Genomic DNA, 27,554 nt, shown 5'->3' with positions numbered 1-27,554 from the left:
GCAATTTCCAATTTTCGCAATTTCCGCAATTTCCAATTTTCGCAATTTCCAATTTCCTCAATTTACAATTTCCGCAATTTACAATTTCCGCAATTTCCGCAATATTCCGCAATTTTTTCCGCAATTCCTCTGCAACACTCCGTATTTTTTCCGCAATTTCAGAAATTTCCAATTTCTGCAATTTCCAATTTTCGCAATTTCCGCAATTTCCAATTTTCCAATTTCTTTTTTTAAACACTTTTAAACACTTTTTTTAAACAATTTGCTAATGTTTCTCATCCTCCGCAACACAGTAGGGCGACATGTTGTTTTTGTCATTATATTCATAAACAGCCAGAGTGCAAAATAAATGGTAGGATGAAAATAAGATAGCAGAGTCTTGCAGAAGCTTGGTGTGCTTTATTAACTACAGATTAAAGGTACACAACATCCCTTAATGTCAGACCTAGATAATCAGAAGAAACAAAACACACACTCTACTAATGGCCAACCTTCAGTAAAGGAGGGTAGACTGGGGCTTGACTCATTCAACTCTTTAGGACTGGTTTGATCATGGAGGAGATACAGGGTTAATGCCTCCTTCAGGTTCTTAACTTTTTTTCCTTCTTTTTCTCTTCACTACTCCTGTCGTACGTGACTAGAGTTTATCTCCATAAGGTTCAACATTTCTATTAGCATAGTTCAAACAGCATGAGCCCCTATATTCTTGTGAGAACATTTCTCCGTTGATAAGGCTTTGTCCAAAAAAAAAAAAAAAAGGTTCTATATATATTAAATAATGTGGTTTTGCAATTTACAAAATAATCGTCTGTTAACTAAATTATGTCATCATCACAAGATAGAGTCTTGGAATAGCTTGAACGTCCTACAGTAGTCTATCATATCATATAGGTATGGTATGTATTCAGAAGTATTTATATGTATCATATGGTTTGTCACATCCACGATTCCACAGGCAACAGGGGGGGAACACAGCCATATTTGATAACATATTTATTTGACAACAGACTAACACACTAGTCACAGTACAACAACAAAACAGTTAAGAGCTGGTTAGAACCTAAAATCTAGACATTGCACAAAGCCATAGATCCAGCCGCAGGTGGTGGCAGACCTATCAGCTTGGGCCATGGATGTGTCTCACCCACTCCTGAGACAGGTAGAGTGGGGGGTGGGCGGGCTTTATCTTTAGACTGCCTCAACATAGTTGGCTGGCAGCATCCCGGTCTTGCCGGTGCGCTGCACGGTACCATACATCCATCCCTCGTCGATGGACTGCACGTTAACAATGACATCACCGTCCTTGAAGGCCACCTCGTCATTGTCGGCTGCTGTGTAGTCATACATGGCACGTACGGTTTTCTGTAGAGGAGAGGACAGTGTAATAAGTCTGTCACATGATCACAATAGCAAATCGTTTAACTATATGAGATCTGGACTACTACTACTACTACTACTACTGTACTAATGCTTCTGAATGTCTGGGGTCCTTGGGATGGGGAAAAATGTAATGGGGAGAGAGAGACCAGAGTCCAGGCTGATTCAGGAAGTCAACACCACAGCATTATGCTTTCTCTACTTTCACACATGCACGCTGATCTTCCTTTAAGGAATGTCATAAACATCCCAGAATAAATAAACAAAAAAGTACACTTGGAAAAAGTGCATCTGTCAGCAGGCCAGACGCCTACAGAGCACAAACTGGCTCTTTCTCTTGCCTCTGGTTTCCCCATTTCCCATGTTCACACCATAGAATATCCAATGCTGCTCACTACACACAGGGCCACATGGCGCTGTGTGCAGCAACTAAAGACACTCTCACAAAGGCCTGGTTCCCTTGGTGATGACACCTGCTCTGGGTGCGTTGTGACAGTCTGCTCAGCTTGTTATTGTGTTAACTGAATATTCATTTTCTATGACTAATAGATTATCTGAATGGATAATCTAGTCCAAGCATCCTAGGTTGCGTACAAAACCCACACACTTATATACACACTACACATGCTATGTTATGTTAAGTCTACTGTTTAGTATCTCCAAAAGGCCTAAGCAGTATGCTTTCACTTCGGACATACTACGGAGATCTGGTGCAAATTGCAGCTAACCTGTCCTCTCCAAGCTGTCAAAATCTAGCTCTATATCTAAGCGCAACGAAATGGGCAACGCATACATTATTTCTGATGACCGTTGTTTCTCTGCCATTGCATTCTGGGATAACAGCGTACTAGTGTCCACTGTTGAATACTATACATTTGCCTGAATGTATTATGCATCTCACTTTACCATTTAGTAGCCACTAAGCTTCTGCATATACTAGAAGGTAATGTATAGAAGGTAAATAGTATGTTAGTATGTTATTTCATACATTTGTGTTAAAGTGATAGTTCGGATTTAACGCTGTATGAAATACTTGGTTGCAAAGGTATTAATTAATTGACAGAGTCTCGTGGTGGTCTGGTTTTGAGGAATATTAAGTAGTTCTGGGGGGCACTGGGGGCCACGCATTAAAAATAAATACATGAACTCACTCTAAGCGTGTGTGTGTGACTGTGTGTGTGTGACTGTGTGTGTGTGTGTGTGTGTGTGTGTGTGTGTGTGTGTGTGTGTGTGTGTGTGTGTGTGTTGTGGGGGTACTTACACCAGTGGTTGAGGGATGTGATGGGACAGAGGAGACGGCAGTTTGCTGTGTGGCCACTGATGATGACCTCTGTTGCAGCTCCACAGTCTTAGCATGCTGGTAGCCTGTACAGCAGCAAAACAAACATGTTCACTGTTATGTCTGTTCCCACATGCACATGGAATATACGTTATCAATTATATGATAGGCAAATTGAAAACTGATAAAAAAAACAGCCAACAATATTGATGTCCTTTTCACAGTAGTTCTCACACTTTGCTATTTTTGAACATTTTTTGAAAAAATCTTGAGATGTACAAGCTTGCAGCACCGCACAAAGTGATGCGATGTGAGCTTGTATAATGTACATCTACTATTTTGGAATAGCCAACGCAAATAAGTAAATAAATACACAGATGCTTTCCCGGTTTTTATGGGTTAGCCTGGAGTGTTGTGGACGTTTTGCTTTACAGTGCTTTCTCTCCCTTCTTCTCATTATCTTATAACGCGATGGCCGTTGTTGTATCTACAGTATGATGTGATGTCCTCTTACCAATACTGGAGGCACCAAAGCCGTTGCTATAGAGGGACATGTGGTGGTCCACATCCTGAGAGACCTCAGACTTCTCATCACCCAGGCCACTCATGGCGCTGGTGGAGCGGGAGTGCTCCTTGCTGCGACGCTGGGCTTGAACTGGAGAAAGAACAGGTTTAGATACTATGTCAATACAATATATAACTGGAGAAAGAACAGTCAGGTATACAGAGTATGAATTAATACAATATAACTGGAGAAACTTTGAGAACCAATGCATGTGGAGTAAAAGCTGTCGGTGTAACACACACCTGACATCATGTGCAGACTCCTGGACTGGATGTTGTCCTCTGCAGGGTCGTAGTCAAACACAGAGCCTGGGTTGGTACGCCACACGCGCAGATCTGAGGACACAGCGAGAGTGATATAAATCTGTGTATTTCTGTGTGTTCTCACTGTTCTGTGTTCGTGCGTTTTTTGTAAGACAATTGTTTTGTATTATAATTCTCAACAGTGATTAGACCGTTACAAGTATACAGCTAGGAGGATTATAATACCACTATTGATCCTGAATGACCTGCAATTACCGTATTGTTATAGAGAATTTTGAGTAGGCCTGCATATTTATGTGTGTGCGTGTACGTGTACGTGTACGTGTACATGTACGACTGTACGTGTGTGTGCGTGCGTGTGTGTGTGTGTGTGTGCATGTATGTGTGCATGTGTGCGTTTGTGCGTGTGCATACTGTGTGTGTGTGTGTGTGTGTGTACTGTGCGTGTGTCCCTGACCATACCAGTGGTGGTCTCCTGGTCGTGTTCCACGGTGCGTCGCCTCTCCATCTCTACGACGCGCCTCTGGATGCCGCGGTAGTTGATGTCGCTGAACTCCTGGGTGTTCTTCTTCGCGCGCTCCATCACTGGGTCAGTGGTGGTAGGAGTGAAGCTGCCCTTGCTCTTCTCAAAGTCCTCGTGGTATCGCACCTGGTGAGTGTGGCACACAGTAGATAGATAATGACAATAAGGACTGGGGTCAGTCACCCTTCATATAGGACAGCTGGGGCTTTTTTGGTTGCTTTAGTTACTAGTTACATTGAAGATTCCAATTATTAATATATTGATAAATTAACTGATAAATGACATATTATGTCCAGTTGAAACCTTAAAGTGATTAACACATTAATGCATACTTTATAATATGATTGGGAAATGGGCCATTCCGCATAATGAACACTTTTACGTTTGGAACATAATACGTATATATTTGTGAAATGGGCCATTCTGCATTAAGGACAACATTCCTGTTTGGTACTGTAAGCATATTTTTGATGTCAATACTTTTGTACATTTAGTATTTCTACATTTGCTTCCACCGCTACTCGACTGCAAAACAAAAGGAACAAAGAATCAGACTCACTCCAGAGATGATGCGCTGGTTCTCCTTCACACGTCTCATCTCTGGGGTGTCCAGGACGAAGGCGGCCTTGCCTTGGACCTGCTTACGGAAGCTGTCAGAATACAGCACCTGGTAGACGGGCAGGACAGACAACGGCACACAGTGAGAGCTCTGAAACCGTTCTGCCTTCTTACACAGTAAATAGCAGCATTGATTGCACAGAGATACAATGGTGACTACAATGACATACAGAAGGAGCTGGGAAATTATTGGGTGCTCAGACGAATTAATTAGCAGGGAGAATGTCTTTTTTTAAGAGAGGGTGGAACAATCATACGAGAAACAAGTGTTCCAATCCACAGCAGGAAGAAAGGGGAAAGAGATGAAGGAGTAGTCTTGACAACACAGGAGGTTAGCAGTGATGATGGGTGCACAAAACACCTCACAGCTGGCAGTGCTGTATTAAAACACATTTAAGAAGGAACAATAGAAGAGTTAATATGATTAAATATAGGCAGGGGACACAAGAGTTAGGGAAGAGTTAACTTCTAGGGGGGGGGGGGGTCACTACTGGGGGGAGGGGGATGAGAGCTGAGAACACGTTTGGTACCGAGCTAATTTGTTCTTGGTTCCGTTTGGCTCGCTCCATCTCTGGAGTGAACACCACAGGGGTTCCCTTGGCTTTATTGTCCTTATACAACACCTACAGGACAAAAGCACAGTGCCCCCGAGGGGACAGTCAAACACGCTGAAACACACACACACACATCAAACAGAACACGTATAGGACTGCTTTCATAGACCTGCATTAAGCCCAGACTCCCAGACATAGAATGCCTGCAGTAAAGGCTCTTGAGTTTTACCTTTTACCGTCGGCCATAGCTGGAATAGGTTACAGTCAAAGTGTCATTAAGCTTGATCAGTGTCTGGGAAATTGGTCCTATAGTGTGATTATTCCTGGTGACCTTTAAAACCACCAGGAATAGACACGCACTCACGCAAGCACGCGCAAGCGCACACACACACACACACACACACACACACACACACACACACACACACACACACACACACACACACACACACACACACACACACACACACACACACACACACACACACACACACACACACACAGCTTGTGTTTCTGAGGGCAACACTGAAATTAGAATTTACAGCAATTGAATGGGAAGAAAGCTCTTGGTTAAGAAATAGGGTAGGCCCTTGGGGCGTATCATAGGACAAATAAAGGGAAGGCTTGAGGGTGGTGGGGATGATTTGAAGCGAGAGTACATGACGACAGAAGAAGACAAGGGATGAATGAATGGAAGCTTTAAGGAGGTAGGTCGGGCAACAGGCTTGATTAGGGTGAAACTGGCGCTGTATGAAAGGGCTGGAGCTCTGGAAACTGCTGTCTGAGCCTTGGATGAGGGCGGATGGGATGAGATGATGGGAAGATGAATTGATAAGAAGATGAATTGATGATTGATGATGCAAAAAAAGGGCTTTTTTTTAAGTGGGTGTTGGGTCACTCTCAGCAGTTATGAGCACACGCGGCTCTGGTTTCTATAGTTCCACTACCGAGCTGATGTGCTTCTGAGTCTCTCTGACCCTCTTCACCTCTGGGAGGTCTGGTATGGCTGTGCCTTTACCCAACAAGTCCTTGTATTTTATCTGTGCAGTGGACGGTATCGGGTTCCATGCATAGGGAATGGAGGACAAACACAACAGAGCCGGCATATCAGTCAGAGATAATGGAGAGGAGATAGAAAGACAACACACGCTCACACATAGCACATCATTGTACATCACAATTGCCATGGAACATTAGAGAGTGAAAGTAAATGCTGTTGACTACTTAATGTCAAAGCACACAAGGAAGAAGCTTTTGCTATGACCTTACCTGTTTAGAGAAAACAAGGGCGGAAACACAAATACATGATTGTATGTGTCATCTGTGTTAGATGAACATTGGGGTAAATTCAACCGCACTAAAATTGATTAGTATCAGTATCAGCTCACAATGGCTTTGATGGGATGAAGATCAGAGATTAAGTTTGTTTAATTACCATGATAGACAGTAGACACTGTTGTTTTATTACCATGATAGACAGTAGATATAGACACTGTCTAGATTTTTGTACAGAGAGAGAGAGAGAGAGAGAGAGAGGAGAAGAAGAAAAGGAAAAACACCTTGATTGGTGGGTGGGGTTATGATGTTTTTTTTTACAGGGTATATGGAAGTTGAGAGGGGGCAAATGAACGCAAAATGTGTCCGGAGAGACCGGTTTCACTCAGTAGGGTACCGTGCTAATGTTCAGCTGATTGCGTTTAACTCTCTCCATCTCTGGGGTCCCTGATATAGCTGTGCCTTGTCCCAAATCCTCTTTATACTGAAGCTTTGGGGGGGATAAAACAGCAAAAATAAATAAACCAGCAAATAAATAAATGAATAGGTGTTAAACGTTCAATTGAAATAGAGGTTTTTGTTCCCTTTTAGTAAGGAAGGGAATACATGGGAGAAAATCCAGGGACACAAAAAGGTAAAACGTGTCAGACCAGTCAGTCGGGAAATATACACAGTACAATATGTTAAAATTTAAAGTAAAAGGGAAAAAGAAATAAAATCCAAACAATAAAAAAAATCTATGCTGATTTATGGATTTAACAGGTTCTTAAAGGGACACTTCACCCTTTTTGCTAAAAAATATATGTTAATGATGTTTAGAAGCTTTAGAACACTTTCATGGGGGTATTTATGTGTGTAATATGTGGTTTTAGATATTTTAGATTGTAGCAGTGAGCCTGTTGTCTCTGATGTCATGGACACTGGGCTCACTTCCTTCCTGGACTACATGTTGTCTCAGTAAGACAGCTCTCCCCCCTATCCACAAGGAGGAGCAGTGCACCAAAAAATTATGGGAATTGTAGTCCAGGAAGGTAGTGAGACCAGTGTCCATGACATCAGAGACAACAGGCTCACTGCTACAATCTAAAATATCTAAAACCACATATTACACACATAAATACCCCCAGGAAAGTGATCTAAAGCTTCTAAACGTCATTAACATATATTTTTTTGCAAAAAGGGTGAAGTGTCCCTTTAAGATGGTGCAGGGACAATCACAGCAAAACCACAACAGGACATCTCCTGCAACAAGTCTAAGGCCGGGTTTATGCCACGTCGTACAACGGTGCCGGGCGGCGAACATAAGGCGATGTACAAGCATACAGCGTGTCGCTGGAATGCGAGACGGTTCGTAGATCGGCTATGTTCCCCACGCCACACTGTCGTGCGACTAAGTAGAAAGCGGGGCTTTAGAGGTCAGTATAGTGACATTGAGCATGTGTGACATGGGGGTCAGAGGCTCGATGGCAGGAAATGACAGGGGGTTCACTCTGGGTTTTCTGTTGTTACACTACCGAGCTGATGTGCTTCTGGGTCTCTCTGACCCGCTTCACCTCCGGGAGATCTGGTATGGCTATGCCTTGACCCAGCGAGTCCTTGTACTTTATCTACCCGTTGTTGAGCCCATGGGTTTCACAAGCACAGAGTAAGACAGAGGGGTAAACATAGTGCCACGAACACACACGCACAAATCACCATCCATTCGTACGTCACAGTTTCCAACGCTATATGAACCAAATACGTAGATGAGTCATCACCATAATGATGAGAACAGGTAATGCCCACAATGGATGATGCTTCATTTAGTTCATTACTTGGGGGGCTTAGATGCAGTTATCATGGGTGGCGTAATCCGACTGTATATGTACAGTCGGATTATTTATATCCAAGAGCTAAAACAAATCCTGAAATTAGTATTGTATAACAACACGAGGGGTCATTTATGAAGGTGGAAATTAACAATGGCTGTCATTTGAACAGGGATTACATGTGTGAGGATCAGGTATACCGGTAGTTCTACATTTGGGTGATATACTAGATAAGGATGTCAGGGAAATATGAGAGGAAGATAAGAGTGAGAATGATTGGGGATGTGGGGGGGCGGGGTCACTCAATTCTATGGAGTACCGTGCTAATATTCTTCTGGTTGCGTTTTACTCTTTCCATGTCTTGCGTCTCAGGTATAGCTGTGCCTCCTCCCAAATCCTCTTTGTATTGAATCTTTTCATGGATGGGAAATCAAAGTTTGATTTACCTTTACTTGATAATACATTTGACATGTGAAGAGCAGTTTAAGTTCAACATTGGATACTATAGGGGATAGTGTAATAATAAGTGAGGAGGAGGAGGGGTAGAGGAGAGGAAGAAAGCCAGGGTCACTCTATGGAGTTGGAGTACCGTGCTAATGTTCTTCTGATTGCGTTTAACTCTTTCCATGTCAGCGGTCTCAGGTATAGCTGTCCCTCCACCCAAATCCTCTTTGTAATGAATCTTTTCATAGAATGAAAGCAGCAACAAAGGGTTAGCCTAATTTTCCCTTATCCAACATACCTAAACCTGAGCTAAGCTCAACATTGCTTACCTTGGGTAAGGGATTTTGTGACAATGCAGTGTTGACTCTGTCTGTCTAAGCTAAATTGAGTACACGTCAGACAAATATACATTTACATTTAACACAAACATAAAAACAATAGACATCATTCAACAATAATCCACACGCGACACGCTGACAGTGAACAAAAACTCAAGCTGTGGACTACTAAAAGAAGAACAGTAACAACTCAGCTATAGTTAGATTAGATGCTTAGTTTAAAATACTGTCGATTTGGGTTAATATAGGCCATCTACTGCATCAAGAAAATACTGTCTTTCTCACAAAAATGGGCTGCATGTCAGGGATTTTTAAGATTCATCTAAAAAAATAAAAAATAAAAAAAAGTGTGGGAGAAAATGAAGAAACAAAAAAGAGCCAAAAACATGTTATTAGAATAAGGTTAAGAAAAAACGGTTAAAAAGGTACTATTTGCAAAGTAGGTACCGAGCTGAAATTATTTGTATTTTCTTTTACACAAAGCATTTCAGGAGTGTCATTTACAGCAGACACTTTGCCCTTTATGTTTTTAAGGTCTGTCTGGTACAGAGGCTACACAGGAAAAAGAGGACAGGTGTAGTTAAAAGTGTTCATGATCCACAAAAAGTGTGTCATGTTGATTTCAGCCCAGGGTTAATAACAAACAACTAGGCTATATATATATATATACTGTGTATAGCACTGAATTCCAAAAATCGTTACACAATAAGGCAACTTGAAATGGTTTCTTCTAGGGACACTAAACAAAAAGACATTTCATGAACAGCACACACACAAGTATAAAGTATTGCAGGTAATACTTTAAAGAGCTGACATGAAGACACACATTTAGAGCCACCAGGAAATTGGACTTGACCTTTGAGTCCATATCCCAAGGTTCTTGTAAGAACCTGCTTATACTGTGTCACTAATCAACTATTTGTTTTCATCAACTACTTACAGTGCTGAAGTTCTTCTGATTCTCACGGACTCTCATCATCTCAGGGGTGTCCATGACCGGCACGTAATGAGACATACACTTCTCAGCTTCCTCCCTGTATTTTTTCTGTAGGGACCAAGAAGCCATTGAGAAATGAATAATGAAATAAAACAAAACATTAGGATCACCATCACTTCTGGCGTTGTTTTGAAATGAAAATGTACTGTATAGGATGCACATTCTGCACCCGGCATATGAGGTGAAAAGACTGATTCTTTACCACCTAAGCCCTTTATTTTTCAGCTTACGACGTTGGCGAATAGAAAACATAGCCAATCTGCAAGCTTACAACGTGTCATGATGTAACACATTATGAGCTTGTCAACCCCTCATGTATTTTTCTGAATTTCTTTGCCCAAAAGAGGAGTGGTTAAGGCAATTATAGACCAGTCAGACTACAATACCTGGCTGACAATGTTCTTCATCTGCTGTGCATGGAGGATGTCAGGGGTATCGATGACTGACGTGTAGCTGGCCCTGTCCAGCTCGGCAGTGTGCTTGTACATTCTCTAAAGGACAAAAACAATGACCGTTCGTTATTCCACGAAACTCCACCAACCCAGTGTAAACATATGGCACAGCTTTTTCCTCGACTTTCCAAATACAAAATGGCCTCTGTCATACCTTAAGAACCTCACCCTCCCTACCCTAACCTGGAGTGCTCCAACCAAAATATGAGAGCAATACTTGAAAAGACTACAGACGAACCTGACTGAGGATGTCGGTAGCGTTCTTTGCCCTCATAAAGTCTGGGGTGTCACAAGCCAAAGCCAACATTCCCCTGCCCTTGATCTCCAGCTCCAGTGACTTTTTGTACTCTCTCTGCAAATGAGACAAGGTACACAATGTTAGCACAGCCTAAAATAACATGACTGGTGGATTAGGATAAGGAAAGGGGCTGCAAAACCAAAAACTCCTGGGGGAATGTAATAAAACAAGGTTAGCATGAATTAAGGACTAGAGGGAATGATTATAGTGATGCAATGGAGGATCGCACGCGAGGCTCCACTTAACACTGAAAGGTAGAACAGCATTAGTTAGGAACTTCAATGTGTTAAATGAGTAGAAGTCATACAATGATCAGGTACAGAATATAATACAGTTAAAAGGACAACTACAGTATGGGGCATATTAGTGATGTCATCAAGCAAGGCCAACATGTCAGGCCAGGGGTTACCATGTTAGTGTGACGATGCAACATTATGTTAAAGGTTTTGGTTAGGTTAGGATACTTTAAGAGTGGGCATGGAGGGAACAAAGCCACTTCCCATCCACTCACAAAAATGTACAATCATACCTCACTCAGGATTTGAGTGGCATTCCGTGCTCTCAAATGTTCCGGAGTTTCCACGACGAAAGTTAGCCCTTTACCCTTCACTCCCTCCTCTAGATCCTTCCTATACTCTTTCTACAGGATGGAAGAACAGAGAGACTGTAGAGAGGCGGGCATACAAGCAGGCCAGGCCAGGGCACACAGAGCTTTGAGCAAAGTCACCAAGACTCCCAAATCCCGAATCAGATTTTCATTGAAAAAGATGTTTAGAGAGAGACATTGGTGACTTTAGCAAGTAGCCCGATAAAAGCAATGTTAACAACATTTTATCATACACAGCTTGAAAACACATACCAATTCAAGACGTTGTTTCATTAGAACAGTAAACGTGCGTTCTCGTGTCTAATTTACACTTTTTGCATGACAACTCATCGAAAGCCCGCAAATTACAAATTAGGCTTTTGAGATAGCATAGGGGTGTTATGCAAAATCCGTCATACACAAACAAATACAGACAGAAATCCACCATATTATTGGTATGGAGGGAATTGCTTGATGGAGGGTTAAGCATGAATTGGAATCGTCCAGGGTGTCAAACACACATACACATTACACAGCCACACAAACACACCTGGGGGTCACCAGGTGGGCAAATTAAATATATATATATATATATATATATATATATATATACATACACACACACACACACACACACACACACACACACACACACACACACACACACACACACACAATTAAACCATTCTAATAATTGTGCGAGTTTCAAGCTGTTCCTATTTTGACAATGTCATTATTGTCAAAATAGTTCAAAATTTGTCTTTTGTTTTTGTGACAAAAAGCCAATCTACTTAGATGGGCTATTGTTGCCGTTTTCTTCCTTTCTTTTTAAAGGCATTTCGCAATAGAGGGGCCACAGTCTATTTGGGGGTCCATATTGCATGGAATCGTTTGGAAAGAAACCCCTGCATTAATGCAGGGACACAACAAATGACATTGATATCACCAGTCACACAATGGAGAGGTCCTACAAGAGGAGAGGCATGGGTGAATGTAGCGTATTATTAAGAGGACATTATGGTTTTGGCATAAACCATGCAAGCTAACCCCAAACTAAACAGGGTGGTAGAGCTGGGGGGGAAAGTAATGAAGAAACAGCGGTGGGATAAAAAAAAAGGGAGGGAGGGAGGGAGGGAAGAGAGGGGCTGTGGTTGTGCCGTGGTCTTAGTATGATTATAAAGCACGGGTGGGGTTGTGGGAGGATTAACACCCAGGGCGGGAGGGGACGGGGACGACCGGGGGATTGGTCCGTCAGTTACCTCGCTGACTATTTGGGTGGCGTGTCTGACATGTATCATGGCCGGGGTGACCTCCAAGCCTGAGAGGTTCTTGCCCCTCATGTTTTCCTCAAAGTCCTTCCTATAGTCTTTCTATTGACCATAAAAAGATAAGACAAGGGACAGACATGGCTCAGATAAGCACATGCAGGCAGTCCTGGTTCACAATGCGGTTACCTTGGTTCTTAACTGTACCATTCTCCTTGGAACATTCACTCAAAACCTCTGCATGCATGTACTTTGATGTGTGACAATTTACCAAAAGGTGGAACGAATGTGTACGTTTACTGAAATACTTATCATCATCATCATCATCAACAAATGTCCATGTGAATGGAAGATTAAGTGTATCATCATGTGGATACTTTAACGTGATGTTAAACGACAAATCTGTATACTGTACCTTTCTTGGCCACAAACTAGACAAACTAGACAGTACATATTGAGGCTCAGGGTCAGTTGCAATGCAAGGCTTACACATAATTTTTATACTGCCTTTTCAAGTCTCACATCCGTATAATTTCAGGAAATTAAAAAATGTCATTGGCAAATTTCTACTTTTCTATGAAATTGAAGCTGGTAAAATAATGACCTCACTTTAACCCATTGCTGGGTGGGAACCCCTTTTGGTGTCTTACCCCCTCAGGCCGGGAACCCATATTTGGGTTCTGTACAGTATGTACAGTATTCAAAAATTACAAAACATTTATGCTGCTATATACATATTTGAAGTTTTTCAGAAAACTTAGGTCAGGCTTTAGAAGGCGTTTTTAGAATCGGCCGTAGGCCTACATAATTTGGCTGCGAAGGCAATGTAAAAACAGGTTGTGCTGCCATCATACTAGACATACACCCAACAACAATATAAATAGCAGGACATACAACAGGCTAATGCATTCCCAAATTCCAAAAAGTGATAAAGCATAGGAAGAGATGTCTGCAGGATTTCACAGTGGTCCTTCAAGATTTCGAGAGAGTGGTGGTCCTGTAACACAAAAGGTTAATGGAATGGTCTCTGCGTCCGGGCTCTGGGTGCCTGAAAGGTACTTTACCTGACTCTGCATGTGCTGGGCTTCCTTGTTAGTTACATATGTTGGGGTCTCAAAGTCCAGCATGGCCTTGCCCTTCTCCTTCTCATACTTCTCCTTGTACTTCACCTGTAAGAGCCCACACACACACACCAGTCAAACAGAGTACACAACACACATTCTAGACTGTATGTAAATATACCGAAAAGTACATGAAACACAAGGTGTTGTGTTGTGTTGTGTACTATAGCATGCAAGTTAAGATTAAGTTGGCACTGGATCCAGAATTTAGATTAAATGGGCCCAATGGGGTACCCTCTACAGACCTCTGTATGTGGACAGGCACAACAAAACTTTACTATTTTAATAAACTTACACAAATTGCACTTGGACACGGCAAACAACGCCCTCCAGTAAAACTGTTTTACAGGGTCAGCCAAGGCCTACTTAAGTAACACAAACACTAAAGTGTTTATGTAATTCAACTACTTTATAGTTTTCTGTGAAAGTGTCTGGGAAAATGTAGGTGTGCTGGCTGTAATCTGAAAGTCATTCTGACCCCTTAATTGTTGGTAAGCACACAATTATTGAGAAGCATTTCTTAAATCTTGCTGTTAGGAATAGCAGTTAGGGAAAACTATAGCTTTCAATGGGACACACTGCAGGAAATGCTTCCAGGATAAAGTGAAAACCATATCAGGTGATGTTATGTTATGACTCTGGGACAGCGGAGTCCTCATAGACTGTGCCACTTACATTGCTCTGAAGGTCAGAGGCATCCTTGTGATGGAGGTGTTCTGGTGTGTCAGCAATCATATGGTAGTGACCCTTACTCTCCTCAAATTTCTTCTTGTAGCGGTACTAAGGGGGAATTCCCAGTCAAGTAACACAGCTCAGTACAACAAAGGGGGGGGTGGAATAAAAAAATTACCTCTGTATTGAGCTTAACATTACCGCCATCCATTTAAAAATAGGGTAACAAAACAATTGTTGAGGATAAGGATGATCAATAGATGTTCAATTAGACGCTCATTCATCAAAAAGGAAAGATTGAGACTAGGATGAGAGCTATGGGAGGGAAAAATAAATCCATGGGATGGAAAAAACAATATGGAGGAGGTGGTTATAGATGATACTAGTAATGGAGGGACATGGGAATGAGAGAATGAGAGAGAGCTGAATCACTACCAGATGAAGTTCCTGAATACTGTTTATGGATGAATGAGGGCTGGGAAGACGCTCAACTTAAGCTGGCAGCATACGTCAAAATAAGTAGAAATATTTGTGTTTTGGCCAAACCGAACAATTTCTTTACGGACAAAATTGTTGTATACTCGATGTGGCTTATTCGAACATTAGAACCCGCTCACTGAAAACACACCTGGAATGGAGATGTTGCCACCAGGGATGCCACCTTGACATATTTGTCTCAGAGTAGGTTTTGCCATATCTGGTCGACAGATGCAGTGGACAAAGTGTGTGTGTGCTATCTCTATCCATGAACTAATTATTGCCACCTGATTGTGTTTGTAGTCCCTCAGAGAGGGTCCACGGTGTGTTGTTGGCAGATTGCAGGAATAAAACTAAATAGCATGCATCATCACATTGGTGTCATCTCCAGTGATGTTCGGCTAGTTTGAACATTGTCATCGCAAGACACGTGTCCTTGTCTGTTTTCATTGAAACCATGTAATTGTGTTCATACAACGTGACTGAACTTTGTTTCTGCAGGATGTATGCTACAGCCTTTAGTCCATGTGAGGAGAGTCTACAGCAGGTGGAGTCAGACTCAGGGATGATTGTTATAATGTGATGTGGAGTAATGGATGGAGGCTACTGGAGGACGATGAGGTCAGGTCCATTTCAAATGAAACTGACACCCATCATTGGTAGTGGGTAGGTTGTGGGGGAAGAGTTAATGAGAGGGTTATGCCTCATTTACTTGGTTGTGTATTGTGTCGCACACTGAAAATAGCCTATCCACAAGTTCACAACGCGTCAAAAAGCATAGCATGTTGTGAGCTTGTGCATTGGCTATTCACGGCACGTGACACCATCCGAGTATAAACCAGGCTTAAGTAGTCTGACAATGTCTTACGTCGCTGGACAACTTGCTGGTGCTCAGGTTGTGCTGCATGGACAGAGATTCAGCCATGTCTGTCACAGGCTTGTGGACCTTCTTCAGGTGGTCACCCTTGTACTTCACCTGAGGTAAATAACATAGATTTAAAAAAGGATAGGTCATAAGACTTCCATGTTCACAGCCAGGTACTCTGCTGGGGCATCCCATGATCTGATGATTACATTTTACAGTAACATGCAACTGTGGATTCCTACTTCGTGTCTGACATGGAAACACAGCATTGTTACGAACAGAAAATGACCATGCTATAACATTATTTCTATGGAGAATAGAGGAGAATGTGGTAATTGCCATTTTCTTTTATCTTAAAAGAGCTTTATCGCAGAATTGGAAATTGGAAATGTACAGACTCAGACAGCGGAAAAATATATGAGAGGATCATTTTGTTTTAATCCATACCTTGGACACTGAACAATAAAGTTTGGTAATGTAACGTTATTAGACATAATCCTCAAAGGAATAAGGATGTGACTTAATATGTGACCTCTTACCTCACTAGCCAGATTGCTGGCGTCCTTCAATGTCTGGTAAATCTTACTGTCTTTCAGGTCATACACTGGCTTCTTTCCTTTCATCTCATTGGCAAACTTTTCCTTGTACTTCACCTAGAGGTGAAGTAGGATACATGTTATGTATTAGTTACTAATAGGGGTTTTAGGTTACATTGGAAAACAGAAACATTTAACGGCAAGACAGTGATTGGTCCAACTGTATAAAAAGGGTTGAGCAAATCAGGAACAGTGATGGCTTTGGGCCTGGACTGCTTGTGCATCAAGATCATTTCAGTCCCTTGGTATACAGGTGGAACTATTGCTGTCCATTCATGGACTGTCTTCTGGGAATTAGTCATGTTTTGTCCATGTCACACATCCCACAAGGCAGGACATGCAGTCCCTGCGATATAACATTATAATGTATGAAAACACACAACAAACACAGGACTCTTCTGCACTGCAGCTCTGTAGAGAAGCAGTGAGAGAAGGTCTATAAAACCTCATGTTATTGGTTTGTTTCTCTAGGCATGTATACATCCAGCAGGAACTACAGTACATGTATTGTGGTATTCACTTCATGAACTTCACAATAATTGTGCCAGGGCTAATTTAACCACTTAAACCCTATATACTCATCGGAAATAGCCGATCTACAAGCTCACAATGCATGCTAGGGTTCATGTGGTTAAAAGCCCTCTTTTCAAAAGGTACAACTCTGCCTCCTAGTGTTAGAAGTGAGAGTGTAGTAGTTGACTACTGGATTGTACACAGACCCACAAAAACAGATGCATCAGTTAACCATTTTCATGACATTGTAGTTATTGTACACTCATTCCATTTAAAACATTCCCGAGACAGAGACATTTTAGAAACCCTTCAACTATGTAAGGAAAAGACAAATCGGGCAATATATCAAAAAAGTTCATTAGACACTTGACTAACAAAACTACTCTTTCTAATCTATGCTTAGCAATGATGCATAGCTTGCCAGTGGGACAAAAACAAGCTGAAGACATGCTGAAGACGAAAGAAAAAACATACTGAGTAACTGAGCAATGAAAAGCATAAACAAGTTCACAAAAGCTATTAGGAGGGGCGAAATTATTCCTCCTTTTCAAAACCATGTGGGACCCCAGTTACTGTCAGAATTCAACAAGTTCAGTTAATCTGTCAGCAAATAGGGATCAAATGAGACAGAGGGGAGGATGATAAGGCAGAGCAGACATGTTGTCACAAGTAACCCATTGGTCCCACAGGGTTAAAGATCTCCTTACATTACTAGTCAGGGCACTCATTTTCTTAAGGTGGCGCATCTGTATGGTATCGTAGCAGGATGCTCCATGGAGGTAGGGCTTGGCATCAGCCTACAAAGCGCATTGAGATGGAGGGGTGAGAACACACAGTGAGCAGGACAGTATGGAATGAATGACAGAGGAGGGGAGACAGGTGAGGGGATGGACATTAGGGATGCAGGGTGGTAGGGAAATGCGGCAAATGCCTCATTTATATTCTGCTCTACAGACAGTGTCCAATGGTGAAAATAGCTGATCTACATGCTCTGCTATTGTTAGTGCGGGACACCATATAGTACAACTATAAGTATAAATCTAACGTTGTGGTTACAGTGGTACAGTATATTAATGTGTTAATATCATAAACCTGGTTTGTTATGGAGCTAATTAAAAAAAGAAAAATGCAAATATTCCATTGGAAAACTGTGGTCAGAAAGCCATGGTGGAGAACTAACAGCTGCTAGTTGTGAAGTTAGACCTACATACTGAAGCTATACACAGTTATTACAGCAATGCTAGTGTGCTATTATGAGCTCTAAAAAGCTTGAAGTGAGGATGGTCTCTAGGAAGCGGATCTTAGCTGTAAGTAAGTACAGTCACTTTTCACTCAATGCATGTAATCTCAGCTGTGAAAAAAAGTAAGGTCAAAATCTCGAGGAATACAAGGTAAAATGTACATTGAGAAATTGTACAAATACAGGATACAGTTTGAAAGTAGTAGGTTGAGTTCAGGGGCAGACGTGGCTGACCATACCTGGCTGGTCAACTTGGACACCTCTGTGGCCTTTACAATGTCTGGACGGTTGACCAGAGAGCCACGCGCTGCTACCGCCTTGTCACGGTAGCCAACCTAACAGAGACAGGAAACAGACTTTGATGGGCCTTGTACAAAGGAGTGGCAATGTATGTGATTTAATAACAAAGTGAGTCACTGTACACCCAAACGTGTATAAAACAATATATAAGAACAAATTTGGAACACCTCAATATTAATATTGTAAAACTATGATATATTGATAAATAAGTCATTCTCCTATCTGATGTGATCTCAGACTACAAGTATTGGTTGTATTTACTTCACTGGCGAGCTTGGAGGCCTGGGTGGCCTTCCTGATGTCAGGGCGGTCGGCTACTGAAGTGTAGCACAGGCTGTCCTTGGCGTCCTTCTTGTAGGCGTACTACAGGGTTGGGAAGAAGGAACAAGACAGAGTCATACAGAAGAATGAACCACACGAGGGAGACTTGGACTACACCATCTACAGTACAAGCCACCACATTAACATTTTGTGGCAATGTTCTAATGAATATCCTATGCACCCATCCCAGTGCAGAATGGATTTAATAATATATCACGTGTGAAATCAATGGCAAGAAAAGTTATGTTAATTCAGAGCCTGTTAAAATGTCTTACACTGCTCTGACTCTTAGCGACATCCATGGCGTGCTTAACATCTGGGGGAACAATCATCGTGTTGTACTTGGACTGGCCCTTCTCCTTCTCGAACTTCTGTTTGTACAGTTTCTGTTGCAGGGGAGGAAAGGGAAGTTACCAAATAAAATAGTACAGGATTGACAAAGATCGAGTTGTTGTTGTATGGCTTTTAGTGGAAATAGACGATCTACAAGCTCACAACGCATTGCGTTGTTAGGCAAATTGTGAGCTTGTATGTCTGCTTTGAAAACTAGAGGTTTGGGTCCTCACACCCAATAGTCGCACCAATCTGACCAATGTCCCTGAGTCAGTGTCAGGAGCTTGTGAGTACCTGTTGTACCTGTCTGTGTCTGTCTGTGTTTCTTTTTTATGGTTATGTCTGAGTCAGAGTGACGTGGCTGTGGTCCTAATATGGGCGTAAGGGGTTTGTTTAATCTAGGATAAAAAATAAAAAAAACATTCTTTGACATCTTTTTAATATTGCAATGAATGAAAGAAGAAGAATTTATCAGGTTGGAAGTGGTTCATTTTCAAAGGAAGGGTGACCTTACCCCGCTGATAAGCTTATTGACTTCTTTGCTGTGGATGGTGTCGCGGTTTGTCGCCATGGTGGTGAATAAGCCGGCCGTCATGTCCTTCTTACTGGCCTCCTTGTATAATTTCTGTGGTAGGGAAAATAGACATTGAAACAGGGGCTTATACCTTGTAATATCATCCATTATTAACTTAAAGCAATGCTTTCAGTAAGATATACTGTAGTACCTACAGTACAGACTACAATGTTGTTCCTTGGGAACAAAAGAGAGAGAAAACATGATAAAGTCTATACTGTATATGAGAGATAGATTTCTCATTTTCCATTGAGGATTTCTGCCAGTCTCGTCCTCTGTTATTATCCACTTGAGTCCTAGCATCACTATTCAGGGGGGAACATTCACTGAAAACGGCAGATCTACACACTCATAATGCGTTGTGAAATTGTACATTGGCTGTTTTTGGTGAAGAGATTTTGTCTAGTCTAGAGGGAAAAAAGAGAACACTGATAACAGAGCCAATTCTGAGAGTGTACAAATGGAGCCAATGGATCCATTTGGTTCAATTTGTACACTTTCACAGTTTATATAATAAACACTGAGGATTGTACAGTGTAGATTTGGGTCCTAGAGATAAATAATTTAAAAAAAAAACTAAAATCTAAGTTCTGTGGCCTAATACCAAACTGGTGCTGCTTGAAATGAACAAGGTTGAGAATCACTATTTGTAAAAGTGGTTATAACATTTTTGCAATGTGCAGAAACTGTACGCGGTTCTCACCTCAGATATGAGTGAACGGACTGACTTGGCATGGAGGATCTGGGGAGTGTCCGTGACGGGGATGTAGTGACCCTTGCCCTGCTCATACTTCTGTCTGTACTTGACCTGGAGGTGTTAAGAAATACAAAATGCAGACTTGAGTATGTGCATTTAAAAAAATGTATAGTGCAAATTATAGAGCTTACTGTATACACTATGCAGTAATGTACAGGGGATCGAAGTACTTACATCACTGCTCAAATCAGAATTCTTCATAGCCAGGAGAGTGTTCTTATCGTCCACTACTGACAGCACAAAGCCCTTCATCGACTCCTTATCATACTTGTACTCAATCTGTGGACAAAGGAATATATATTAGAGTGACATACAGTAAGGGAGATTCCTGTTGTTGAAAAAAAATAATAATAATATATATATATATATATTCACAGTAGTGGTCGACAGATATTAGGTTATTTTTTCCCTGGCGGATTTATTTAAATTTTGTTTCATTGTAGAATTATAGAATTCTTTTTTTACCCTTTACAGATAGGCAAAATAACCTGCTGTCCGAATAAATTTTGGTACTCTGGCTATTGGTGTGTGCGGCCACCTTCTTGTTCATTCAAGATCTCCTCCAGGCAAAATAATAATAACAATAATAATAATATATGTAGTTTACTAATCAGTCGATCACTAATTGACTAATTCACTATTGATATGTTTTGCTTTTATTGTTGTGAAGGACTTTGTGACTGGTGAAAAGTGCTCTATGAATAAAATGTACTTACTTACTCACTAATTCACAGTATGGTACCACAGGTTACAAGAGGTTCTTAACTCACGTCGCTCTGCTGTAGAGTGTTCCTGGCATTATTGACAAAGTCAGGTCTGTCTGGGGTCCAGATCCACTTGGCCTTGGTGGCGTGATACTTCTTTCTATATTCAAGCTGAACATGGGCAGAATAAAAATAGTCATGGAAAGCTGGTAATTACAACGAGCAAAGCAATAGCTCCTTCTTAGTCAATCCATAGGATCATTCTGTACATCTGTATAGGCCTACTTACTCATGTACTGTACTAGTACACATTTGAGGTACTTTTACTTTACTTGAGTATTTCCATTTTGTGATACTTGTGTACTTCTGTAGAAAGTAAGTAGTAACTAAAAGCAGTCTAATAATTGTAGTGGAGTAAAATGGAGTATAAATAAATATTAAGTATGTAGCAACGACATTATGTGTTGCTACATACTTAATATTTATTTATACTCACATTTTACTCCACTACAATTATTAGACATTTTACAATTATTAGACTGCTTTAGTTACTACTTACTTTCTAGATTTAGAGATTGTTATTACAAAACATACACCCTATTTTATACTTGTGATAATTGAAATGAGTTTATATTGTGGTATTGTTACTTTTACTTAATCCATTCTGAACGGGAACCCATTTTGGTGTTAGCATCATGTCGTGCTTTAGCTATTGAAAAATAGCAGATCTACAAGCTCATAGCGCGCCACCGAGTGGCGCGCTACGAGCTTGTAGGTCTGCTATTTTTGAAAAATCGAAGAGCGACTGACATTTTTAGAATCTGATCTCAGGTCAGAATGGGTTCATCAGACCAGTGTGTGTCCAGTGGAAACCTCGTATGAATCTGATCTCAGGTCAGAATGGGTTAAGAAAAACTAATCTGTGTACAATTCTTCTTATTGGCCACACTCACGTTGCTGATGTTCGCGTAAGCCTCCTTGGCAGCACGGAGCTCGTGGGCATCTGGAGCCATGTTGATCTGAGCTTTGCTCTTCTCGTACACCTCTCTGTACTTCAACTAAAAGGAACATGACAACATATTTAGTTGATTGTACAATAACAGACAGCCGTTCCGATATTAACTTATAAGACCTGTCCTTGGCCTCACAATGTCAATGGAAGGACAAATTTGTATTTTGGTGTTTGATGATGTGTTAAAAGGGGGCCACATACAGTGCTAGTGATCTCCTTGACTTTCTTCATGTGCTGCTGGTAGGGAGTGTCATAAGGCAGGCTGTATCCCTTGGCCTTGGTCTTATTGTAGTCCATCCTGTAGATGATCTGCAAGACAAATACGGTCAAACGGTCACATCACATGCCAGGGTGGAATGGAATGCAAGGAGAACATGTCAGAAAGAAAACTTCAGATTCATGTCAATTGCTCATTTTCGTTGAAAAGAGAAGCACACTCACATCACTGATCTTCTTGGTGCGTCTGTGGGACTCATATTCAGGTGTCTCCAAGATGGAGGTGAACTTATCCTTGGCACGCTCATACTGCTCCCTGTACTTCAACTGAGGGAAGAGGGTGACGCAAGAGGACGCACAAGTTAGAATCACTCATACTTGTTTAAAATAAATACATATAATTATATAGTATATATAGACATATTTAAAGTGGTTTATACATTTAATTAACTTGTATTACCGGTACCATTAAAGCAGAACTATATAACTTGCTACAGTGCTGACATTTTTACCACTGAGCTAATATAACCTGCCTCCTTGCTCAGGGGATAAATTAAAACTTGGTAAGAATGGTCAAAATTTGTGTCAGATCCTGTGTCTAGGTGAGACATGACCTTTGACACAATCTAAATTTCTCAATAGAAGAGCAGGGAGACAAAATACAACCACCCCGATTCTATAAGTTATATTGTATTAACATACTCTACCATACAGACTGGACACATTTTAAATGCATTCATTAAAAATGTTACATAGTGAGAACTAACTACACACCTTACTTTCAGAGTTAACTTAACATGAACACTGTTTAATTCAACTCCAATATATTCTTACTTCAGTATGTTAAAATATAATATTTAAGCTTGCTATGAAGGTTAATTAAGTGTGTCCCTAAATGTGGTTAAATGATGCCATGCATACGTTTACAAAACATGCCTTGATTAAAAACATGCATCACAAACAATGAGTAAGAAACTTTGAGTGTGAGAACGAAGACAGAGATTCATGTTACCAACATTCAGGAATCAGTTATGAAATGTGAATGATCCATGCAGCTTGCGTTGACTAGTTGTCCGTCTAATCCTTACTGTGCGATGTACACAGAATGTCCTGTCATTGAGTCTGTGATCCTGATACATAGTTTCAGTAAACATGAGATATTCACCTATGAGAAAATCAATGTAAATCAAGTAACCTGACTGTGTGTGATGCATAATAGTACATGTATTGCCAAACTCATTCAAGCTACACTAGCAGACTATTTGACTTGCTGAAAGACTAAATAAGACAATGCCTTAACTTTATAACAGAATAGCGTTTCCATTATTGATTAAAAAAAAGGTTTAACAGAGCTTGTTTGTATTTACAGTGGTATAGCAAATATATATATCTCTAGTGTGTTGCAGACAGGTGTGTTTTGATTACAACAGCAGACTATATAATTCTGTGTGACTGCAGTTACCCTATTGCAGGACTGTACTTACAGTAGGATGGGATATAAAACAAGAATGCTAGGGATGAATGACAGCTTCAGATGTGGGGGATGGATGGTGGCTGAATCCAAATCAAAGCATGGTGAGGACTGGAGTAGAGGTAGTGGTGTGAAGATTAAATGTGAATGTTCACAGCTTAAGTTAAAGTTGGGATGAATGAACTCTTAGAATAAATGTTTGTGAATCGGCACCAGGAACTGTGCCATTATTAGTGGCCTTTAGTGGCCCAGAAAGTATGATTCTCTGACTGTACTAGTTTACCTTACTGCCCAAGGTGGTCTGGTAAAGGGCTACGAGGATGTCAGGTCGAAGCAGCTCATTGCAGCCACTCTTTAGCAGATCCTTGGCTTTGGCTTTATACAATTTCTGTCCATAAGGACACACACACAGCATGCCATTGTTGAGTACAAACACACAAACAAAAAGTTGAACACTGGGAAGACTGGAGGTGGGTCTCCTGAGGTCCACGTGAGAAGCTGGCATCCTAATCTTTGCCGTCAGTGCAAAGCAAGTTAACAACAATGATCAACAGCCAAATTGTAAAATAACAGAGTTGCTGTAGCACCTTGTTTGTGCAAATATTTTTTTTTCAGGGTGAAATAATTATCATTTTGTCTCTGAAGGCAAAGATTAAGGATATAGTCCCACTCTTTGTTATTTGGGACACCTGTGTGGAAGGAGAAAGGAAAGTCTCTCTCAGAGAGTGAGAGCCTTTGTGTTGAATTATGTCATAGTGACGTCATAGGCATGCTGCGATGACTTCCAGCAGGCAGCTCAGGACCCCATGCACCAGGCTCAGAGGCAAGGCTGATCTCATTGACCAGAGGCAGAAGGTGGGTCTCTCGTACAGTCCATTCCAGGGTTTTTTACCTGGCTCATCTTCCTGTTCTCCTTGGCCAGTACGTATCTAGGATCATCTGTGGTAATGGTGAACTTAGACCTGCTCTTCTCATAGTCAGCTTTATAGATCCTCTACTCGGAATGTCAAAAGGCAGTTAGAGACACACATCCCAGAACGTACAGTATGACAACCATATGATGACATTTTGCTGGAGAGAAGGTAAGGTTAAAAAACACAATGTGGTACAAAGAGAAGAACAGTCCCATAATTGTGTTTATGCAGTAGAAGTGGTAACACAACACACATTATAAATGATCATTTAGATACTACTATGAATTTATCTTTCACCTCCAAAGCTGATAATCCAATTGAGATGCATGATGAGAAATACAAAACTTTGCTTGTTTACACAGTTAACAGTAAACAGGTATATCAATATAAACCATGTTATCTGCTGTGATCTGTATTCAGAAAAGGAGGTTACATACGTCATTGATGAGAACGGACGCATTCCTGGCAGCTGCGAAGAATGGAGTGTCACTGGTGTAATGGAAGTTGGCTCTGTTCTTCTCAAAGGAGGCTTTGTACAGTCTCTGTTGCCAAGAAATAAACATGTTATTTGAGACTTTCTGATATGATACAATGTTCATATGATGGATTCCATTAACCACTTATCAGAGATGTATGCCATCTACCATCTTTACAGTACAACATAAAGTACTTCAGAGATCCTTCACCTCGCTGTACAGAGCTTTGTTCTTCTCAGCCTGCACCATCTCAGGTGTGTCCCACACATAACAGCCAATACCCCTCAGCCATTCCATATCCTCCTTGTACTTGATCTAAGAACAAAGAAAAAAGGTTATTTTGAGGTTATTCTGTTGTAAGTAACAACTGTGATAGACAATGCCAAATATATACATGTCCAGTATTGTGCCGAAATATCTATAATTCTGAAAGTAAAACACCATTTTAGAAGCAAATAGTCAGTTGCAATAAATTTGATATTAGCATTTTCATATTCAGACGGCTGTACTCACGCTGCTGATGTTATCACCGGCCATCTTGCTGTAGAAGAACTCAGGGCGGTCAGGGATGGACTTCCATGTGCCCAGGGTGGCGATGTACTTCTCCCTATATTTGACCTGAGAGAGAGAGAGAGAGAGAGAGAGAGAGAGAGAGAGAGAGAGAGAGATTTAATCCCCTCTCCAATCTAGTATGTCGAGAGGCAGAGGAAGCCACTGCAAATAATCATTGGGGTTGTTTCCTGACCTCGCTGATGTCATCTCTGACCCTTTTGGCACAGAGGATGTCCAGGGCATCCTTCTCCGAGTGATAGTGTCCCTTGGCCAGCTCAAACGTCTCTTTGTATTTCAGCTAGAAATATGGACAATAACAACAAAGGTCAGATATCAAGCAAATTACAGACGTTTTCTTCAGAATCAGCAATTCTTTTTTCAATATTTTTTTCATCCATCACCATTCACCACAACAACTATCATACCATTATTATTATTATTACAGAGGAGAAAGGTAGGTTGAACAGGGTCAACAGAGGTAATAAAAAAACAAAATGATTATCCTATAGACGTGACATCATCATCATACCCGGAAGTTATGCAGGAACACCTAGTAAGTGGCAAAAAAAATACTTTCTGGTCTTGACAGACCATACATCCAAACAGAAAAGTCCTAGCTGATTGCATTAAACGATGTTAAATGACGTTAAACTAATTTTGTCACTTACTTTGCCACTCGATTTTCCACTCAATTTGCCATTCACTTTATGCATGCACTCTATTTGATAACTGGTTCATATTCTTATTGTACACTCACATCGCTGGACTGGAGGTAGGCCTTCTTGGCACGGATAAGGAGAGGTGTGTCCGCAATGGGTGTGTACCTGTGCTTCATCTTCTCATACTGATCCCTGTATTTGTTCTAGAGGAGGGGATGAGTAAAGTTGATGCAAAATATTAGAAAGGGAATTCCTTGACAGCGCTATTCAGTTATTTCAAAACTAGCAGAAAATATAGTCGCCTGAAAAAAAAGTGTTTCCTATCAACATCCTAAAGCTGTAGAGGTGTTGAAATCAGTGAATTCTGATCATCAGCATAGTTAGATAATCTGTTGGGTGGAATCATAAGGAACCAGGAGGCAGACTTACATCACTTTGGACAATCTTCATACGCTTGGCAAGGACATTTGCAGGGGTTTGGATGTCTAGTGGGGTAAAGTGGGCCCTCTCTTTCTGGGCAAGGTTTGCGTACACGAACTGCAGAGAGAAAGTACAGAAATATGTCACAAAATAACGTGGCTAGCATTGTGGCAATATCTTTGAATAATAGCGGTGATGGCCACTCTGAATGTACCTTGTTGGACAGCTGCTGGGCCCATTTGACTCTCTCGATGTCCATGGCATTGACAGGGATGTGTACTTTGGTCATCTCTTGCTTGGCGTTGTATTGGTAGATCCGCTGAAGAGAGACATAAACAACAGATATCAGCACTGAAGCATCAGTTGTGGTGTTTTAATTTACTGTAGAAACAGAGCTCATGCAGTAGTGTCTTTTTCTTAGAGAATTTTTAGAGAATTGTCTCATGTCATTAGACAACTTCCTCAAACATTACTGTGATTTCATCTAAACAGATTAGATGAACTGAACGGAGTAGCCAAAATACTGTAAATAGCAAGATAAGCCCAGATGACTCACGTTGCTCATGTGGGTCTTGAGCTCCGTCACACGCTGGTATTCTGGTGTGTCCAGGACCACGGTGAACTTAGCATGGTTCTTCTTTGCCTCAACTGGATAGTTGGCCTGCAAAAGGAAATAAAGGATATATAAATGATTACAAGGCTGTTCTGTTGAGAGACAG

General features: G+C 41.1%; 1 protein-coding gene across 3 annotated transcripts in view; it reads right to left on the bottom strand.

Annotated features, from left to right (window-relative positions):
• Nucleotides 1-384: 384 nt before the first annotated feature.
• Nucleotides 385-27,554, bottom strand: part of neb (nebulin) — a 73,240-nt gene continuing 46,070 nt past the window's right edge. For all 3 annotated transcript variants that reach the window (XM_080784977.1, XM_080784978.1, XM_080784976.1), the window contains 36 exons: nucleotides 27,392-27,496; nucleotides 27,050-27,154; nucleotides 26,845-26,952; nucleotides 26,514-26,618; nucleotides 25,950-26,054; nucleotides 25,718-25,822; nucleotides 25,415-25,519; nucleotides 25,166-25,270; nucleotides 24,707-24,808; nucleotides 22,569-22,670; nucleotides 22,329-22,436; nucleotides 22,069-22,173; nucleotides 21,182-21,286; nucleotides 20,586-20,690; nucleotides 20,358-20,462; nucleotides 19,595-19,705; nucleotides 19,023-19,133; nucleotides 18,688-18,789; nucleotides 18,366-18,461; nucleotides 17,594-17,683; nucleotides 16,317-16,430; nucleotides 15,781-15,888; nucleotides 13,707-13,811; nucleotides 12,637-12,747; nucleotides 11,321-11,431; nucleotides 10,732-10,845; nucleotides 10,428-10,532; nucleotides 9,985-10,089; nucleotides 6,127-6,219; nucleotides 5,156-5,248; nucleotides 4,567-4,674; nucleotides 3,947-4,133; nucleotides 3,464-3,556; nucleotides 3,171-3,311; nucleotides 2,639-2,742; nucleotides 385-1,362 (listed from right to left, as the gene is read on the bottom strand). In XM_080784977.1, coding sequence (XP_080641103.1) covers nucleotides 1,189-1,362; nucleotides 2,639-2,742; nucleotides 3,171-3,311; nucleotides 3,464-3,556; nucleotides 3,947-4,133; nucleotides 4,567-4,674; nucleotides 5,156-5,248; nucleotides 6,127-6,219; nucleotides 9,985-10,089; nucleotides 10,428-10,532; nucleotides 10,732-10,845; nucleotides 11,321-11,431; nucleotides 12,637-12,747; nucleotides 13,707-13,811; nucleotides 15,781-15,888; nucleotides 16,317-16,430; nucleotides 17,594-17,683; nucleotides 18,366-18,461; nucleotides 18,688-18,789; nucleotides 19,023-19,133; nucleotides 19,595-19,705; nucleotides 20,358-20,462; nucleotides 20,586-20,690; nucleotides 21,182-21,286; nucleotides 22,069-22,173; nucleotides 22,329-22,436; nucleotides 22,569-22,670; nucleotides 24,707-24,808; nucleotides 25,166-25,270; nucleotides 25,415-25,519; nucleotides 25,718-25,822; nucleotides 25,950-26,054; nucleotides 26,514-26,618; nucleotides 26,845-26,952; nucleotides 27,050-27,154; nucleotides 27,392-27,496 — 3,951 coding nt within the window. In that variant the 3' untranslated portion in view covers nucleotides 385-1,188. The remainder of the gene's footprint in view (nucleotides 1,363-2,638; nucleotides 2,743-3,170; nucleotides 3,312-3,463; nucleotides 3,557-3,946; nucleotides 4,134-4,566; nucleotides 4,675-5,155; nucleotides 5,249-6,126; nucleotides 6,220-9,984; nucleotides 10,090-10,427; nucleotides 10,533-10,731; nucleotides 10,846-11,320; nucleotides 11,432-12,636; nucleotides 12,748-13,706; nucleotides 13,812-15,780; nucleotides 15,889-16,316; nucleotides 16,431-17,593; nucleotides 17,684-18,365; nucleotides 18,462-18,687; nucleotides 18,790-19,022; nucleotides 19,134-19,594; nucleotides 19,706-20,357; nucleotides 20,463-20,585; nucleotides 20,691-21,181; nucleotides 21,287-22,068; nucleotides 22,174-22,328; nucleotides 22,437-22,568; nucleotides 22,671-24,706; nucleotides 24,809-25,165; nucleotides 25,271-25,414; nucleotides 25,520-25,717; nucleotides 25,823-25,949; nucleotides 26,055-26,513; nucleotides 26,619-26,844; nucleotides 26,953-27,049; nucleotides 27,155-27,391; nucleotides 27,497-27,554) is intronic.

Source organism: Protomyctophum bolini, assembly GCF_963924005.1.
Source record: "Protomyctophum bolini genome assembly, chromosome: 16".
NCBI lineage: Eukaryota > Metazoa > Chordata > Actinopteri > Myctophiformes > Myctophidae > Protomyctophum > Protomyctophum bolini.
This window is presented reverse-complemented; position numbering and strand designations above follow the sequence as displayed.